The 21,549-nt window shown below is 39.8% G+C and overlaps 1 protein-coding gene across 3 annotated transcripts in view; it reads right to left on the bottom strand.

Moving 5' to 3' along the window:
- Positions 1-21,549, bottom strand: part of LOC140350601 (CREB-regulated transcription coactivator 3-like) — a 53,533-nt gene that overhangs the window by 25,355 nt on the left and 6,629 nt on the right. For 2 of the 3 annotated variants that reach the window (XM_072436166.1, XM_072436165.1), the window contains exons 3-5: positions 13,568-13,687; positions 12,930-12,997; positions 1,350-1,415 (exon numbers count right to left, since the gene is read on the bottom strand). In XM_072436166.1, the coding sequence (XP_072292267.1) occupies positions 1,350-1,415; positions 12,930-12,997; positions 13,568-13,687 (254 nt within the window). The remainder of the gene's footprint in view (positions 1-1,349; positions 1,416-12,929; positions 12,998-13,567; positions 13,688-21,549) is intronic. The other variant, XM_072436167.1, reaches the window with a different exon arrangement.

Below are 21,549 nucleotides of genomic sequence, written 5' to 3'. Positions count from 1 at the left end.
CTAACACCAGTGAAGAGCGCTAACACCAGTGAAGAGCTCTAACACCAGTGAACAGCTCTAACACCAGTGAAGAGCGCTAACACCAGTGAAGAGCGCTAACACCAGTGAAGAGCGCTAACACCAGTGAAGAGCGCTAACACCAGTGAAGAGCTCTAACACCAGTGAAGAGCTCTAACACCAGTGAACAGCTCTAACACCAGTGAAGAGCTCTAACACCAGTGAAGAGCTCTTACACCAGTGAAGAGCGCTAACACCAGTGAAGAGCTCTAACACCAGTGAAGAGCTCTAACACCAGTGAAGAGCTCTTACACCAGTGAAGAGCGCTAACACCAGTGAAGAGCTCTAACACCAGTGAAGAGCTCTTACACCAGTGAAGAGCTCTAACACCAGTGAACAGCTAGAGGGCAGCGCACAGGGGCGGAGCTACAGGGCAGCGCACAGGGGCGGAGCTAGAGGGCAGAGCACAGGGGCGGAGCTAGAGGGCAGAGCACAGGGGCGGAGCTAGAGGGCAGCGCACAGGGGCGGAGCTAGAGGGCAGCGCACAGGGGCGGAGCTAGAGGGCAGCGCACAGGGGCGGAGCTAGAGGGCAGAGCACAGGGGCGGAGCTAGAGGGCAGAGCACAGGGGCGGAGCTACAGGGAAGCGAACAGGGGCGGAGCTAGAGGGCAGAGCACAGGGGCGGAGCTAGAGGGCAGAGCACAGGGGCGGAGCTACAGGGAAGCGAACAGGGGCGGAGCTAGAGGGCAGAGCACAGGGCCTCCCTCAGGCAGGAGGCCACTCCCCTCAGGCAGGAGGCCACTCCCCTCAGGCAGGAGGCCACTCCCCTCAGGCAGGAGGCCACTCCCTGGACTCATGAACACTTCTTAAACACTGTCACTTTAATAGTAGAAAAAGCTTCAGTTGTAGTCATCTGGACTCAGTTTGAAAAAATAGACGTTTCGACTTCATCCAAGAGTCATTGTCAATAAAAGAATTTAGATCGAGAACTCCGATATTAATACTGTTCTGTGGTAAGACCCGCCCATTGGGCGGAGCCTCCTGAAGTAGAAAGAGTTGTTTGTTTCAACAGAAACTCCTCTACCGACTCTCATCTCTTGGATGAGAGTCGAAACGTCTATTTTTTCAAACTGAGTCCAGATGAAACAACTGAAGCTTTTTCTACTATGGAACACGCCTGGACAAATGAGGGATTACACCCACACTGTCACTTTAACCATCATTTAATCCCTCACTCTTCACTTTCTGCACCACACATGTCAGTTTAACTGTAAATGTTGTGCACATACTCAGCCTATTTTTATTTTATCCTATAAAATATAACACAATAAGAACACAGAGGGCAGAGGTCACCTGTTGAGCTGAGACATTAATCTAAATCCAGGTCGTTTGTCGTCCATCCACGAAGAGCCGGGGTCCCTTTAACACACAAGCATGCCACATTATGGCGAGGCAACAGGTTTGAGACTCCGAGTATACTTAGTGCAACATAAAAGCCTCTTCTGAGGGTTAAACTTCCTCTGGTTCTAAATGTTGGCGCTTGTTTTGTCATGTCCCTGATGTCCGAGCGCTGATGTTCCTCTGGAGACTCAAGTCTATGGGAAGGAAGGAGCAGACGGCGTGAGAACATCCCAGACCAGGGAAAAAACAGACTAAAAACATCTGCAGCGTAAAAACATGTGAAGGACCTGCTGCCTCAGAGTTTGAGGTGGACCACATTTCAACGGATGGAAAAAACTAATGTGAAGGCTGCAATTTTTGAGGTAACAGACTTGACTCCTCCTCACAGGGGCAGACATAAGAGGGGCGTGGCCTTGACTCCTCCTCACAGGGGCAGACATAAGAGGGGCGTGGCCTTGACTCTTCCTCACAGGGGCAGACATAAGAGGGGCGTGGCCTTGACTCCTCCTCACAGGGGCAGACATAAGAGGGGCGTGGCCTTGACTCTTCCTCACAGGGGCAGACATAAGAGGGGCGTGGCCTTGACTCTTCCTCACAGGGGCAGACATAAGAGGGGCGTGGCCTTGACTCTTCCTCACAGGGGCAGACATAAGAGGGGCGTGGCCTTGACTCCTCCTCACAGGGGCAGACATAAGAGGGGCGTGGCCTTGACTCTTCCTCACAGGGGCAGACATAAGAGGGGCGTGGCCTTGACTCTTCCTCACAGGGGCAGACATAAGAGGGGCGTGGCCTTGACTCCTCCTCACAGGGGCAGACATAAGAGGGGCGTGGCCTTGACTCTTCCTCACAGGGGCAGACATAAGAGGGGCGTGGCCTTGACTCCTCCTCACAGGGGCAGACATAAGAGGGGCGTGGCCTTGACTCCTCCTCACAGGGGCAGACATAAGAGGGGCGTGGCCTTGACTCTTCCTCACAGGGGCAGACATAAGAGGGGCGTGGCCTTGACTCTTCCTCACAGGGGCAGACATAAGAGGGGCGTGGCCTTGACTCCTCCTCACAGGGGCAGACATAAGAGGGGCGTGGCCTTGACTCCTCCTCACAGGGGCAGACATAAGAGGGGCGTGGCCTTGACTCTTCCTCACAGGGGCAGACATAAGAGGGCGTGGCCTTTGAACAGGAACAAAAAACACACTTTGGACATTTAACGCTCGTCGACTCAATGACACACAATCTGTCCAAATGACAAAGACATTGAGACGTTTGTGGAGGAAAAGGACAATGTGAAGTTTCTGTCGAGGCTCCTCCCAGATGCAGCTAGTGACGTGTGTGCGTGTGCGTGTGTGCGTGTGTGTGTGTGGTCTCTGGGGCGGGGCTAAGAGCAGGCTCTGGAGACGAGGTGATTGATTTTCCTGTTCTATCGCCGTAGTTACGGCCAACATTAACCAACTCTGTTCAAGAAATAAAGTGACAACTTGTGAGCACTAATCCAGTGTCATGACCTGAGCACTAATCCAGCGTCATGACCTGAGCACTAAACCAGCGTCATGACCTGAGCACTAATCCAGCGTCATGACCTGAGCACTAATCCAGCGTCATGACCTGAGCACTAAACCAGCGTCATGACCTGAGCACTAAACCAGCGTCATGACCTGAGCACTAATCCAGCGTCATGACCTGAGCACTAAACCAGCGTCATGACCTGAGCACTAAACCAGCGTCATGACCTGAGCACTAAACCAGCGTCATGACCTGAGCACTAATCCAGCGTCATGACCTGAGCACTAAACCAGCGTCATGACCTGAGCGACACGTTACAATATTAACAAGTGTCTTAAACTAACACGGCACAAGTGGCTTTAAGCGGCTGAGCTGAAGCCGGCGCTCTCACAGCCGCTTCAGGCTCGGCTCTCTCGTGTCTTTAAACTTCATCTTCTGGCGCGGGGAAGAGGCTGATGGCCATGTCAGTGTTTATGTCAGTGTTTATGTCAGTGTCAGTGTTTATGTCAGTGTTTATGTCAGTGTCAGTGTTTATGTCAGTGTTTATGTCAGTGTTTATGTCAGTGTCAGTGTTTATGTCAGTGTTTATGTCAGTGTCAGTGTTTATGTCAGTGTTTATGTCAGTGTTTATGTCAGTGTCAGTGTTTATGTCAGTGTCAGTGTTTATGTCAGTGTTTGTCAGTGTCAGTGTTTATGTCAGTGTTTATGTCAGTGTCAGTGTTTATGTCAGTGTCAGTGTTTATGTCAGTGTTTATGTCAGTGTTTATGTCAGTGTCAGTGTTTATGTCAGTGTTTATGTCAGTGTCAGTGTTTATGTCAGTGTCAGTGTTTATGTCAGTGTTTATGTCAGTGTCAGTGTTTATGTCAGTGTCAGTGTTTATGTCAGTGTTTATGTCAGTGTTTATGTCAGTGTCAGTGTTTATGTCAGTGTCAGTGTTTATGTCAGTGTTTATGTCAGTGTTTATGTCAGTGTCAGTGTTTATGTCAGTGTTTATGTCAGTGTCAGTGTTTATGTCAGTGTTTATGTCAGTGTTTATGTCAGTGTCAGTGTTTATGTCAGTGTCAGTGTTTATGTCAGTGTTTGTCAGTGTCAGTGTTTATGTCAGTGTTTATGTCAGTGTCAGTGTTTATGTCAGTGTTTATGTCAGTGTTTATGTCAGTGTCAGTGTTTATGTCAGTGTTTATGTCAGTGTCAGTGTTTATGTCAGTGTCAGTGTTTATGTCAGTGTTTATGTCAGTGTCAGTGTTTATGTCAGTGTCAGTGTTTATGTCAGTGTTTATGTCAGTGTCAGTGTTTATGTCAGTGTTTATGTCAGTGTCAGTGTTTATGTCAGTGTCAGTGTTTATGTCAGTGTCAAGTGTTTATGTCAGTGTCAGTGTTTATGTCAGTGTCAAGTGTTTATGTCAGTGTCAGTGTTTATGTCAGTGTTTATGTCAGTGTCAGTGTTTATGTCAGTGTTTATGTCAGTGTTTATGTCAGTGTCAGTGTTTATGTCAGTGTCAGTGTTTATGTCAGTGTTTATGTCAGTGTCAGTGTTTATGTCAGTGTCAGTGTTTATGTCAGTGTTTATGTCAGTGTCAGTGTTTATGTCAGTGTCAGTGTTTATGTCAGTGTCAGTGTTTATGTCAGTGTTTATGTCAGTGTCAGTGTTTATGTCAGTGTTTATGTCAGTGTCAGTGTTTATGTCAGTGTTTATGTCAGTGTCAGTGTTTATGTCAGTGTTTATGTCAGTGTCAGTGTTTATGTCAGTGTTTATGTCAGTGTCAGTGTTTATGTCAGTGTCAGTGTTTATGTCAGTGTCAGTGTTTATGTCAGTGTTTATGTCAGTGTCAGTGTTTATGTCAGTGTTTATGTCAGTGTCAGTGTTTATGTCAGTGTTTATGTCAGTGTCAGTGTTTATGTCAGTGTTTATGTCAGTGTCAGTGTTTATGTCAGTGTTTATGTCAGTGTCAGTGTTTATGTCAGTGTTTATGTCAGTGTCAGTGTTTATGTCAGTGTCAGTGTTTATGTCAGTGTTTATGTCAGTGTTTATGTCAGTGTCAGTGTTTATGTCAGTGTTTATGTCAGTGTCAGTGTTTATGTCAGTGTTTATGTCAGTGTCAGTGTTTATGTCAGTGTCAGTGTTTATGTCAGTGTCAGTGTTTATGTCAGTGTTTATGTCAGTGTTTATGTCAGTGTCAGTGTTTATGTCAGTGTCAGTGTTTATGTCAGTGTCAGTGTTTATGTCAGTGTCAGTGTTTATGTCAGTGTTTATGTCAGTGTCAGTGTTTATGTCAGTGTTTATGTCAGTGTTTGTCAGTGTCAGTGTTTATGTCAGTGTTTATGTCAGTGTCAGTGTTTATGTCAGTGTTTATGTCAGTGTCAGTGTTTATGTCAGTGTTTATGTCAGTGTCAGTGTTTATGTCAGTTTATGTCAGTGTTTATGTTAGTGTCAGTGTTTATGTCAGTGTTTATGTCAGTGTCAGTGTTTATGTCAGTGTTTATGTCAGTGTCAGTGTTTATGTAAGTTTATGTCAGTGTTTGTCAGTGTTTATGTCAGTGTTTATGTCAGTTTATGTCAGTGTCAGTGTTTATGTCAGTTTATGTCAGTGTTTATGTCAGTGTTTATGTCAGTGTTTATGTCAGTGTTTATGTCAGTGTCAGTGTTTATGTCAGTGTCAGTGTTTATGTCAGTGTCAGTGTTTATGTCAGTGTTTATGTCAGTGTCAGTGTTTATGTCAGTGTCAGTGTTTATGTCAGTGTTTATGTCAGTGTCAGTGTTTATGTCAGTGTCAGTGTTTATGTCAGTGTTTATGTCAGTGTCAGTGTTTGTCAGTTTATGTCAGTGTTTATGTCAGTGTTTATGTCAGTGTCAGTGTTTGTCAGTTTATGTCAGTGTTTATGTCAGTGTCAGTGTTTATGTCAGTGTTTATGTCAGTGTTTATGTCAGTGTCAGTGTTTATGTCAGTGTTTATGTCAGTTTATGTCAGTGTTTATGTCAGTGTCAGTGTTTATGTCAGTGTTTATGTCAGTGTTTATGTCAGTGTTTGTCAGTGTTTATGTCAGTGTCAGTGTTTGTCAGTTTATGTCAGTGTTTATGTCAGTTTATGTCAGTGTTTATGTCAGTGTCAGTGTTTATGTCAGTGTTTATGTCAGTTTATGTCAGTGTTTATGTCAGTGTTTATGTCAGTGTTTATGCCAGTGTTTATGTCAGTGTTTATGTCAGTGTCAGTGTTTATGTCAGTGTTTATGTCAGTGTTTATGTCAGTGTTTATGTCAGTGTCAGTGTTTATGTCAGTTTATGTCAGTGTTTATGTCAGTGTTTATGTCAGTTTATGTCAGTGTTTATGTCAGTGTCAGTGTTTATGTCAGTTTATGTCAGTGTTTATGTCAGTTTATGTCAGTGTTTATGTCAGTGTCAGTGTTTATGTCAGTGTTTATGTCAGTTTATGTCAGTGTTTATGTGAGTTTATGTCAGTGTTTATGTCAGTGTCAGTGTTTATGTCAGTGTTTATGTCAGTTTATGTCAGTGTTTATGTCAGTTTATGTCAGTGTTTATGTCAGTGTCAGTGTTTATGTCAGTTTATGTCAGTGTTTATGTCAGTTTATGTCAGTGTTTATGTCAGTGTTTGTCAGTGTCAGTGTTTATGTCAGTTTATGTCAGTGTTTATGTCAGTTTATGTCAGTGTTTATGTCAGTGTCAGTGTTTATGTCAGTGTTTATGTCAGTGTTTATGTCAGTGTTTATGTCAGTGTCAGTGTTTATGTCAGTGTTTATGTCAGTGTTTATGTCAGTGTTTATGTCAGTGTTTATGTGGTTAAAGAAGGTTAAAGACGCTGGAGAGTCCAGAACCCAATCACCAGAGTTTGTTTTTTTGGAGCTGAACCGAAAGGTTCCACAAGTCCAGACATGGTTCCTGGTACACATCTCTGGCCTTGAAGCTCAGAAAACAACAGGAAGAGAGAACTTTTCTTTAAATTCGAGATAGGCAGAAAAAAAATCATTGTACGGAAACCAAACGAGACCAAACACAACCATCGTTTGAATCTTCCTACACAACGACTTTTCACCAAAATATCAGGAAACAAAGAAGAAATGCAATCTTTTTCTGACACTGGGTTTAGGTCTTCAGCATGTTGGGCTGATGAAGCTACTGGAGGCACAAAAGAGACTAAAACAGAACTAAAACAGTGACTGGAGCTGTGTTTGGGGTTCAAAGATCAATGTGGCGATATATCGTACCGACTCCATACTGACGCACAATGAGACACGCACAATGAGACACGCACAATGAGACACGCACAATGAGACACGCACAATGAGACACGCACAATGAGACACGCACAATGAGACACGCACAATGAGACACGCACAATCCCGGCGACGTCATTTCCGGTGAGTGTGTCGCGTTTTCAGAGCTGTTCGTTCTTAGAGCCTTTTACCGATTAATCCACGAATTATACACACTATTTACGCATCATATACACGAAAGTGAACGTTTGATTTCTCCGCAAACAATCCGGAGCCTCAAGCCGCTCGCTTTTCAGTATTTCGTGGATTAAAAAGCCCTCCTCACTCTCTAGCTCCAGCCTGAACTAGCGTAGCCTAGCCGCTAGCGTCATGGCTGGATCTACCTTTACCTGTTTGAGCTGTCATATGTCGAGTCAGAACCCTGGCTCCTTCTCTGATGATAGGTGCGTGAAGTGCAGTGTAGTGGTAGTTTTGGAGGCCAGGGTTACGGAGTTAGAAGCGCGGATCCGCTGTTTAGAGGAGCTTAAGTCCAGCTACAGTCAGGTATTAGCTCGAGGGCTAGCGGACCGCGCTGCAGGGCGTAGCATTAGCATTAGCAGTAGCAGTAAGGCCGAGCTCAGCCCCTCAGCGTCTCCCGTGCAGCCGGGACTAGACCAGGAACAGAATAGGGACCAATTTGTGACAGTTCGGAGGGGACAAGGCGCTAAACGCCGAACCTCAGAGCGCCGTGAGCTTCACGTCTATAATAGGTTTTCTCCCCTCAGCGATCACACGCCCGCTGAACACACGAGAGAAACTCTTGTAATCGGGAGTTCTATTGTTAGAGACGTGAAGCTGCCAGCTGCTAGCGTTAGGTGTTACCCGGGGGCCAGAATGGGTGACATCGAAGGAAACCTTAGGATCTTAAAGCGGAGTAGGACCCGTTTCCGGCGAGTCGTGATTCACGCAGGCGGTAACGACGCCCGGCGGAGACAATCAGAGGTGCTCAAAGTTCAAGTAGCCGCGGTGTGTGACCTAGCGAAGTCGATGTCGGACACTGTAATATTTTCTGGTCCCCTGCCCAATCGGATCAATGCTGAATTGTACAGCCGTCTCTCAGCATTCAACAACTGGTTATCCAGATGGTGCCCTCAAAACAACGTTGTCTTTATTGATAACTGGAGTGCGTTTTGGGGAAAGCCCGGGCTCATACGCAGGGATGGCATCCATCCGACTTCGGAGGGTACATCCCTATTAGTTCGGAATTTGACCGATAGTCTTAGTCGTGTTAAGTGACCATCTAGGGATGAGCCCCAGGTGCAGAGCAGCAGTTTAAGACGCTCCTCTGTCGCTGAACTCTCGCCCGTTCTGTTACCTGTGAAGTGTTCAGATTCAAGACAGATAGAGACTGTGTGTGTCCCTCGTGTCCCTCGTGTCCCTCGTGTCCCTCGTGTCCCTCGTGTCCCTCGTACAAATAATGCCAAAAAGTCACATCTCAGAAAAAATATTTCAGGCGTCAGACCAAATAACTTAAGGAAAATAACAATCACAAATACACAAATGAATAAACACGTAAAATGTGGACTGCTAAACATTAGAGCAATTTCCTCCAAATCGCTCTTAGTTAATGAATTAATTAGTGACTATAACATAGATCTTCTAGCTCTAACTGAAACGTGGCTTCAACAAGACGACTACGTCAGACTAAATGAGTCCACCCCACCCATCCATGTTAACCCCACCCAGCCATGTTAACTTTCAGACTGCCAGGAGCACAGGCCGAGGTGGTGGTGTGGCAGTGATCTCCCACTCAAGCCTACTCATGAGCCCTAAAACTAACAATGCATTTCACTCATTTGAAAGCCTTATGCTGTCAATCACATGTCCAAATATGAAAAACCAAAAAGGAGTTTTGTTCATAGTTATCTACCGACCTCCTGGTCCCTATTCAGAGTTTTTAACAGAGTTTTCTGACTTTATATCAAACTTAGTGTTAGCCTGGGATAAAATAGTTATAGTTGGAGACTTTAATATCCACGTGAACATGAGTGATGACTCTCTCAGTACTGCCTTCAGCGCCTTGTTAGACAGCATTGGTTTCACTCAGAATGTAAATAAACCGACTCACACTCACAAGAACACTCTGGATCTTGTCCTAACGTATGGAACAGAGATTAGTGACCTCAGTGTCCTCCCTCAAAACCCTATATTGTCAGATCATTTCCTAATTACCTTTCAGTTTATTCTTAAAGATCATCCAGTCCCACAAAATAAAGTTATAATGAAAAGGACAATATCTGAAAAATCTATCTCAAAATTCAAAGAAATAATAGAGCCAATATTCAGTGACATGTCATGTGATCATGTCATGTGATCATGTCATGTGATCACGTCATGTGATCATGTCATGTGATCACGTCATGTGATCATGTCATGTGATCATGTCATGTGATCATGTGATCATGTCATGTGATCCTGCTGAGAACAGTTTTAGTCCCAGTTTAAGTGATCAATGTGTCGACTTGACCATGAATTCTCTGAAGTCTGCTCTTGACGTTGTCGCGCCGTTAAAACAGAAGGTCATTAGGCCAAAGCGCGCCTCCCCATGGTACAACCAAGAACTGCGTTCACATAAACAAAGAGTTAGAAAGTTAGAGGGATTATTTCGTCGCTCTCACACCGAAGAATCCCTAAAAGCATGGAAAAGTTGCCTGCTCTCCTATAAGCAGGCTCTGCGTAAGGCCCAAACCAGATATTATTCAAATCTAATAGAAGTCAACAAAAGTAACACTAAATTCCTTTTCAGCGCTGTAGCTAGGCTAACAAACTGTCACAGTGCAGTAGAGCCCTCAATCCCAGCTACACTTAGCTCTGATGATTTCCTCCTATTTTTTAATAATAAAATAAAAACAATCAGAGATAAATTAGATGAAATTACCCCCGCTATTAGCCCTGAACTAGCCCAAGCTGTAAATCTAACGTCCCATATAAATCCACCTGTAAACCTAGAAAGGTTCACAGCTGTTGATCAAGCAGAGATAACTTCAGCCATTATGTCCTCTAAAAGCTCCACTTGTGTCCTAGACCCCATTCCAAGCTCCTCAAAGACATTCTCCCCCTAATTATAGACCCTATTCTTAATATAATAAATACTTCACTCCAAAGTGGCTATGTTCCACAGTCCTTCAAACATGCAGTCATTAAACCTCTTCTGAAAAAGCCTAATCTAGATCCCGACCTATTGGTAAACTACAGACCTATTTCAAATCTTCCCTTCGTCTCTAAAATCCTTGAAAAAGTTGTAGTAAAACAGCTTTGTCGCCACCTGCAGGACAATAACTTATTTGAAGTTTTCCAGTCAGGGTTCAGAGCCCACCACAGCACTGAAACTGCACTAGTTAAAGTCACAAATGATTTGTTATTAGCCGCTGACGATGGACTGGTCTCAATCCTGGTTCTGTTGGACCTCAGCGCAGCGTTTGACACCATTGACCACAACATTCTACTGCAGAGGTTAGAATGTGATGTAGGTGTTGGAGGAACAGCCCTCAGCTGGTTTAAATCCTATCTATCTGATAGGTTCCAATTTGTTAATGTAAACCAGAGCTCCTCACCAAGCTCTAAAGTAATTTACGGTGTGCCACAGGGTTCGGTACTCGGTCCAATTCTGTTTACTCTTTATATGCTACCATTAGGCAACATTATCAGAAAGCATGACATTAACTTCCACTGCTCTGCAGACGACACTCAGCTGTATTTATCAATGAACCTGATCAGAGCGATCAAGTAGACAGACTTAGTACTTGTGTGAAGGAGATAAAAACCTGGATGACACTAAACTACCTGCTTCTTAACCCTGAAAAAACCGAGGTCATTGTGCTGGTCCTAAGCATCTACGAGACGCTCTATCTGAGCAGATAGTCACACTGGACAATGTCAGTGTAGCCTCCAGTTCTACTGTAAGAAACCTCAGAGTCTTATTTGACCAGGAGCTCTCATTTAAAGCTCATATAAATCAAGCTTGTAAAACAGCCTATTTCCATTTGCGCAACAAGAGCCAAAATCAGAAGAATCCTGCCTAAAAGTGATGCCGAAAAACTTATCCATGCATTTGTAACGACTAGATTAGACTACTGTAACTCCTGCTTGCAGCGTGTCCTAAAAGCTCCATAAAAAGCTTTCAACTGGTTCAAAATGCAGCAGCAAGATTACTAACAGGAACAAAAAGAAGAGAGCACATTACGCCAGTGCTGAAGTCTCTTCACTGGCTCCCCGTCGAGTCTAGAATCAAATTCAAAATTCTACTCTTGACCTACAAAGCCATAAATGACATGGCCCCATCCGACCTCAAAGATGCTATGGAACCATATCATCCAAACAGAGCTCTTCGCTCTCAGAATGCCGGCCTTCTGGTGGTGCCAAGAGTCTCTAAAAGTACTGTAGGAGGTAGAGCCTTCTGGTGGTGCCAAGAGTCTCTAAAAGTACTGTAGGAGGTAGAGCCTTCTGGTGGTGCCAAGAGTCTCTAAAAGTACTGTAGGAGGTAGAGCCTTCTGGTGGTGCCAAGAGTCTCTAAAAGTACTGTAGGAGGTAGAGCGTTTAGCTACCAAGCTCCTGTGTTATGGAATCAGCTCCCGGCCCATGTTAAATATGCTGACACAGTCTCTTCATTTAAGTCCAGGCTTAAAACGTTCCTCTTCGAAATCGCTTATGGTCAGACTAGTTAGGAACAGAAAGATAAACCCACAGCTTCAGCTACGCTGCCCTAGGAGTAACTGTGCTGGGGGAAGTATGACAGCTTGAGCACTATCCTCTTCTTCTTCTGACTACTTATGCTATCAAACAATATTTATTTTTTGATTCCACTTGCAAACTGTTCACCGCCTTCTTTTCTTTCTCTCACTCCTGAGGACCTGTGGACCCAGATGCCCCTCTCCTGGTGAAGTGGTCCCTGCCCTGTGTGGACGGTCCCTCTTCTGCCTGAAGAGTGGGTCCAGCTCGACTCAGACGGTCCCTCATCTGCCTGAAGAGTGGGTCCAGCTCGACTCAGACGGTCCCTCTTCTGCCTGAAGAGTGGGTCCAGCTCGACTCAGACGGTCCCTCTTCTGCCTGAAGAGTGGGTCCAGCTCGACTCAGTCGGTCCCTCATCTGCCTGAAGAGTGGGTCCAGCTCCAGTCTCCCTCGTGTCCGTCTGTCCGTCTGTGAGAGTGGGATCTCTCCTTCACTGGAACTCCTCCAGGTTTCTACGCTTTTTTCCCAAAGAGGTTTTTTTTGTAGTTTTTCCTGGCCGAGAAGGAGAGTCTAAGGACAGAGGACCCTGGGACATCGTCCCTCGCCACCACAGACATTGTTGATTCATTTCTCCCTGTGGCCCTCAGAGGCAACTGTTGTGATTTTGGGCCTTACAAAAATAAATTGATTTGATTTGATTTGATTTGATTTGATGGGGGTGGCACAGGTGTGATGGGGGGGTGGCACAGGTGTGATGTGGGGGTGGCACAGGTGTGATGTGGGGGTGGCACAGGTGTGATGGGGGTGGCACAGGTGTGATGTGGGGGTGGCACAGGTGTGATGTGGGGGTGGCACAGGTGTGGTGTGGGGGTGGCACAGGTGTGATGGGGTGGCACAGGTGTGATGGGGGTGGCACAGGTGTGATGTGGGGGTGGCACAGGTGTGATGTGGGGGTGGCACAGGTGTGATGTGGGGGTGGCACAGGTGTGATGGGGTGGCAGAGGTGTGGTGGGAGCGGTACAGTTGTGTCTCAGGTGTTGTGGGTTTGGCTCAGGTGTAGCTCAGGTGGAGTGGGCGCGGCTCAGGTGCGTGGTTACCTTCTCCAGGTGTGGTCGGCGGGTGGGGACAGGTAAACTTGGCCGTACGGAGACAAATTCTCACAGTGGAACCAGGTTAAGGGACAAATGTGACAATAAATCACCCAGAACAGACTCCACCCACCCAGAACAGACTCCACCCACCCAGAACAGACTCCACTCCGTCCTGTACACTAGTGTAAAGATCCACACTAGTGTAAAGTAGAAAACTAGGCAGGAGAACAATAAGGGAAGTGAAAATGTCCTTTTTCCTGTATTGAGATTGTAATACTTTTTCTTTGATGTACTGTTGACATTTGCCTTCTCTGAATTCTCTAAATTGGCCCTGGATCCCTTTGTTTGGACCAGTTGGTGCAGGAGCGTCTGTACGAGTCACATGAAGTATGTACACACAATTAAACCATTTACTTTTGAGAACTCTATTGTTGACACTAATCCGAATGGTTAATTACAGTAATATGTTTGTAATTAATTTCCACGAGAGCTCTAAGATGAATTCCAATTTGAATAAATGCAATAAGCAAAAACTGCAATTTTTGCTTGTAAGTTTCCTCTACAAACACATCCTCTTATTGTTCTTGAGCACAGCAAACACTGATGTTCCACAGAGTGTCAGACGTGTAACTGAAGGATATGTGTCGGTGTTTGTCTGCGCTCCGGCGGTGACTGTGTGGTGAGCTGATCCTGGGTCTGTGGACTCGCTCCACCAAACCATGATGCCGCGTCCCCCTGGGGTCCAGCAGCTGAGGGGGCCACGCCTGAGGATCACACAGAATACTGCTTTATACACTATACTACACTATACTACTGCTTTATACACTATACTACTGCTTTATACACTATACTACTGCTTTATACACTATACTACTGCTTTATACACTATACTACTGCTTTATACACTATACTACTGCTTTATACACTATACTACACTATACTACTGCTTTATACACTATACTACTGCTTTATACACTATACTACACTATACTACTGCTTTATACACTATACTACTGCTTTATACACTATACTACTGCTTTATACACTATACTACAGCTTTATACACTATACTACAGCTTTATACACTATACTACAGCTTTATACACTATACTACAGCTTTATACACTATACTACACTATACTACTGCTTTATACACTATACTACACTATACTACAGCTTTATACACTATACTACAGCTTTATACATTATACTACTGCTTTATACACTATACTACTGCTTTATACACTATACTACAGCTTTATAGACTATACTACAGCTTTATACACTATACTACACTAAACTACTGCTTTATACACTATACTACACTATACTACAGCTTTATACACTATACTACTGCTTTATACACTATACTACACTATACTACAGCTTTATACACTATACTACTGCTTTAAACACTATACTACAGCTTTATACACTATACTACTGCTTTATACACTATACTACTGCTTTATACACTATACTACAGCTTTATACACTATACTACACTATACTACTGCTTTATACACTATACTACTGCTTTATACACTATACTACACTATACTACAGCTTTATACACTATACTACACTATACTACAGCTTTACACACAATACTACACTATACTACTGCTTTATACACTATACTACTGCTTAATACACTATACTACAGCTTTATACACTATACTACACTATACTACAGCTTTATACACTATACTACACTATACTACAGCTTTATACACTATACTACTGCTTTATACACTATACTACAGCTTTATACACTATACTACACTATACTACTGCTTTATACACTATACTACTGCTTTATACACTATACTACACTATACTACTGCTTTATACACTATACTACAGCTTTATACACTATACTACACTATACTACAGCTTTATACACTATACTACAGCTTTATACACTATACTACACTATACTACAGCTTTATACACTATACTACACTATACTACTGCTTTATACACTATACTACAGCTTTATACACTATACTACACTATACTACAGCTTTATACACTATACTACAGCTTTATACACTATACTACACTATACTACAGCTTTATACACTATACTACACTATACTACAGCTTTATACACTATACTACACTATACTACAGCTTTATACACTATACTACACTATACTACTGCTTTATACACTATACTACTGCTTTATACACTATACTACACTATACTACAGCTTTATACACTATACTACACTATACTACTGCTTTATACACTATACTACAGCTTTATACACTATACTACAGCTTTATACACTATACTACACTATACTACAGCTTTATACACTATACTACTGCTTTATACACTATACTACTGCTTTATACACTATACTACACTAAACTACTGCTTTATACACTATACTACACTATACTACTGCTTTATACACTATACTACAGCTTTATACACTATACTACTGCTTTATACACTATACTACACTATACTACTGCTTTATACACTAAACTACTGCTTTATACACTATACTACTGCTTTATACACTATACTACACTATACTACTGCTTTATACACTATACTACTGCTTTATACACTATACTACAGCTTTATACACTATACTACAGCTTTATACACTATACTACACTATACTACAGCTTTATACACTATACTACACTATACTAGTGCTTTATACACTATACTACTGCTTTATACACTATACTACAGCTTTATACACTATACTACACTATACTACAGCTTTATACACTATACTACTGCTTTATACACTATACTACAGCTTTATACACTATACTACACTATACTACAGCTTTATACACTATACTACACTATACTACTGCTTTATACACTATACTACAGCTTTATACACTATACTACAGCTTTATACACTATACTACACTATACTACTACACTATACTACTGCTTTATACACTATACTACAGCTTTATACACTATACTACACTATACTACAGCTTTATACACTATACTACACTATACTACAGCTTTATACACTATACTACACTATACTACTGCTTTATACACTATACTACACTATACTACAGCTTTATACACTATACTACAGCTTTATACACTATACTACTGCTTTATACACTATACTACAGCTTTATACACTATACTACTGCTTTATACACTATACTACTGCTTTATACACTATACTACTGCTTTATACACTATACTACTGCTTTATACACTATACTACAGCTTTATACACTATACTACTGCTTTATACACTATACTACTGCTTTATACACTATACTACTGCTTTATACACTATACTACACTATACTACAGTTTTATACACTATACTACACTATACTACTGCTTTATACACTATACTACTGCTTTATACACTATACTACACTATACTACTGCTTTATACACTATACTACTGCTTTATACACTATACTACTGCTTTATACACTATACTACAGCTTTATACACTATACTACAGCTTTATACACTATACTACAGCTTTATACACTATACTACACTATACTACAGCTTTATACACTATACTACACTATACTACAGCTTTATACACTATACTACTGCTTTATACACTATACTACTGCTTTATACACTATACTACACTATACTACTGCTTTATACACTATACTACTGCTTTATACACTATACTACTGCTTTATACACTATACTACTGCTTTATACACTATACTACACTATACTACTGCTTTATACACTATACTACAGCTTTATACACTATACTACTGCTTTATACACTATACTACTGCTTTATACACTATACTACAGCTTTATACACTATACTACTGCTTTATACACTATACTACTGCTTTATACACTATACTACACTATACTACTGCTTTATACACTATACTATAGCTTTATACACTATACTACACTATACTACAGCTTTATACACTATACTACACTATACTACAGCTTTATACACTATACTACAGCTTTATACACTATACTACAGCTTTATACACTATACTACTGCTTTATACACTATACTACAGCTTTATACACTATACTACACTATACTACAGCTTTATACACTATACTACACTATACTACTGCTTTATATACTATACTACAGCTTTATACACTATACTGCACTATACTACAGCTTTATACACTATACTACAGCTTTATACACTATACTACACTATACTACAGCTTTATACACTATACTACAGCTTTATACACTATACTACAGCTTTATACACTATACTACTGCTTTATACACTATACTACAGCTTTATACACTATACTACACTATACTACAGCTTTATACACTATACTACACTATACTACTGCTTTATACACTATACTACAGCTTTATACACTATACTACACTATACTACAGCTTTATACACTATACTACAGCTTTATACACTATACTACTGCTTTATACACTATACTACACTATACTACAGCTTTATACACTATACTACTGCTTTATACACTATACTACACTATACTACAGCTTTATACACTATACTACAGCTTTATACACTATACTACACTATACTACTGCTTTATACACTATACTACTGCTTTATACACTATACTACAGCTTTATACACTATACTACACTATACTACTGCTTTATACACTATACTACTGCTTTATACACTATACTACACTATACTACTGCTTTATACACTATACTACTGCTTTATACACTATACTACTGCTTTATACACTATACTACACTATACTACTGCTTTATACACTATACTACTGCTTTATACACTATACTACTGCTTTATACACTATACTACAGCTTTATACACTATACTACAGCTTTATACACTATACTACTGCTTTATACACTATACTACAGCTTTATACACTATACTACAGCTTTATACACTATACTACAGCTTTATACACTATACTACACTATACTACTGCTTTATACACTATACTACACTATACTACAGCTTTATACACTATACTACAGCTTTATACATTATACTACTGCTTTATACACTATACTACTGCTTTATACACTATACTACACTAAACTACTGCTTTATACACTATACTACAGCTTTATAGACTATACTACAGCTTTATACACTATACTACACTAAACTACTGCTTTATACACTATACTACAGCTTTATACACTATACTACAGCTTTATACACTATACTACACTATACTACTGCTTTATACACTATACTACAGCTTTATACACTATACTACTGCTTTATACACTATACTACACTATACTACAGCTTTATACACTATACTACAGCTTTATACACTATACTACTGCTTTATACACTATACTACAGCTTTATACACTATACTACAGCTTTATACACTATACTACTGCTTTATACACTATACTACTGCTTTATACACTATACTACAGCTTTATACACTATACTACTGCTTTAAACACTATACTACTGCTTTATACACTATACTACAGCTTTATACACTATACTACACTATACTACTGCTTTATACACTATACTACTGCTTTATACACTATACTACAGCTTTATACACTATACTACACTATACTACTGCTTTATACACTATACTACTGCTTTATACACTATACTACACTATACTACAGCTTTATACACTATACTACACTATACTACAGCTTTACACACAATACTACACTATACTACTGCTTTATACACTATACTACTGCTTAATACACTATACTACAGCTTTATACACTATACTACACTATACTACAGCTTTATACACTATACTACACTATACTACAGCTTTATACACTATACTACTGCTTTATACACTATACTACAGCTTTATACACTATACTACACTATACTACTGCTTTATACACTATACTACAGCTTTATACACTATACTACACTATACTACAGCTTTATACACTATACTACAGCTTTATACACTATACTACACTATACTACTGCTTTATACACTATACTACAGCTTTATACACTATACTACACTATACTACTGCTTTATACACTATACTACTGCTTTATACACTATACTACACTATACTACAGCTTTATACACTATACTACTGCTTTATACACTATACTACAGCTTTATACACTATACTACACTATACTACAGCTTTATACACTATACTACAGCTTTATACACTATACTACAGCTTTATACACTATACTACACTATACTACAGCTTTATACACTATACTACAGCTTTATACACTATACTACTGCTTTATACACTATACTACACTATACTACTGCTTTATACACTATACTACAGCTTTATACACTATACTACACTATACTACTGCTTTATACACTAAACTACTGCTTTATACACTATACTACTGCTTTATACACTATACTACACTATACTACTGCTTTATACACTATACTACTGCTTTATACACTATACTACTGCTTTATACACTATACTACACTATACTACTGCTTTATACACTATACTACAGCTTTATACACTATACTACTGCTTTATACACTATACTACACTATACTACTGCTTTATACACTATACTACAGCTTTATACACTATACTACAGCTTTATACACTATAGTACACTATACTACAGCTTTATACACTATACTACAGCTTTATACACTATACTACACTATACTACAGCTTTATACACTATACTACTGCTTTAAACACTATACTACTGCTTTATACACTATACTACACTATACTACTGCTTTATACACTATACTACTGCTTTATACACTATACTACACTATACTACAGCTTTATACACTATACTACACTATACTACAGCTTTACACACAATACTACACTATACTACTGCTTTATACACTATACTACTGCTTAATACACTATACTACAGCTTTATACACTATACTACACTATACTACAGCTTTATACACTATACTACACTATACTACAGCTTTATACACTATACTACAGCTTTATACACTATACTACAGCTTTATACACTATACTACTGCTTTATACACTATACTACAGCTTTATACACTATACTACACTATACTACAGCTTTATACACTATACTACAGCTTTATACACTATACTACACTATACTACTGCTTTATACACTATACTACAGCTTTATACACTATACTACACTATACTACAGCTTTATACACTATACTACAGCTTTATACACTATACTACACTATACTACTGCTTTATACACTATACTACTGCTTTATACACTATACTACACTATACTACAGCTTTATACACTATACTACTGCTTTATACACTATACTACAGCTTTATACACTATACTACAGCTTTATACACTATACTACAGCTTTATACACTATACTACACTATACTACAGCTTTATACACTATACTACAGCTTTATACACTATACTACTGCTTTATACACTATACTACACTATACTACTGCTTTATACACTAAACTACTGCTTTATACACTATACTACTGCTTTATACACTATACTACTGCTTTATACACTATACTACTGCTTTATACACTATACTACACTATACTACTGCTTTATACACTAAACTACTGCTTTATACACTATACTACTGCTTTATACACTATACTACAGCTTTATACACTATACTACAGCTTTATACACTATACTACACTATACTACAGCTTTATACACTATACTACACTATACTAGTGCTTTATACACTATACTACTGCTTTATACACTATACTACAGCTTTATACACTATACTACACTATACTACAGCTTTATACACTATACTACACTATACTACTGCTTTATACACTATACTACAGCTTTATACACTATACTACACTATACTACTACACTATACTACTGCTTTATACACTATACTACAGCTTTATACACTATACTACACTATACTACAGCTTTATACACTATACTACACTATACTACAGCTTTATACACTATACTACACTATACTACTGCTTTATACACTATACTACACTATACTACTGCTTTATACACTATACTACAGCTTTATACACTATACTACTGCTTTATACACTATACTACACTATACTACTGCTTTATACACTAAACTACTGCTTTATACACTATACTACTGCTTTATACACTATACTACACTATACTACTGCTTTATACACTATACTACTGCTTTATACACTATACTACAGCTTTATACACTATACTACAGCTTTATACACTATACTACACTATACTACAGCTTTATACACTATACTAGTGCTTTATACACTATACTACTGCTTTATACACTATACTACACTATACTACAGCTTTATACACTATACTACTGCTTTATACACTATACTACAGCTTTATACACTATACTACACTATACTACAGCTTTATACACTATACTACACTATACTACTGCTTTATACACTATACTACAGCTTTATACACTATACTACAGCTTTATACACTATACTACACTATACTACTACACTACTGCTTTATACACTATACTACAGCTTTATACACTATACTACACTATACTACAGCTTTATACACTATACTACACTATACTACAGCTTTATACACTATACTACACTATACTACTGCTTTATACACTATACTACACTATACTACAGCTTTATACACTATACTACACTATACTACAGCTTTATACACTATACTACTGCTTTAT

This window comes from Eucyclogobius newberryi, unplaced genomic scaffold, assembly GCF_026437365.1.
Source record: "Eucyclogobius newberryi isolate DKJ021-1_F unplaced genomic scaffold, fEucNew1.0.hap1 SCAF_75, whole genome shotgun sequence".
NCBI classification, from domain to species: Eukaryota; Metazoa; Chordata; class Actinopteri; order Gobiiformes; family Gobiidae; genus Eucyclogobius; species Eucyclogobius newberryi.
The sequence above is the reverse complement of the archived record's forward strand: the minus strand, read 5'-3'. Positions and strand labels throughout refer to the sequence as shown.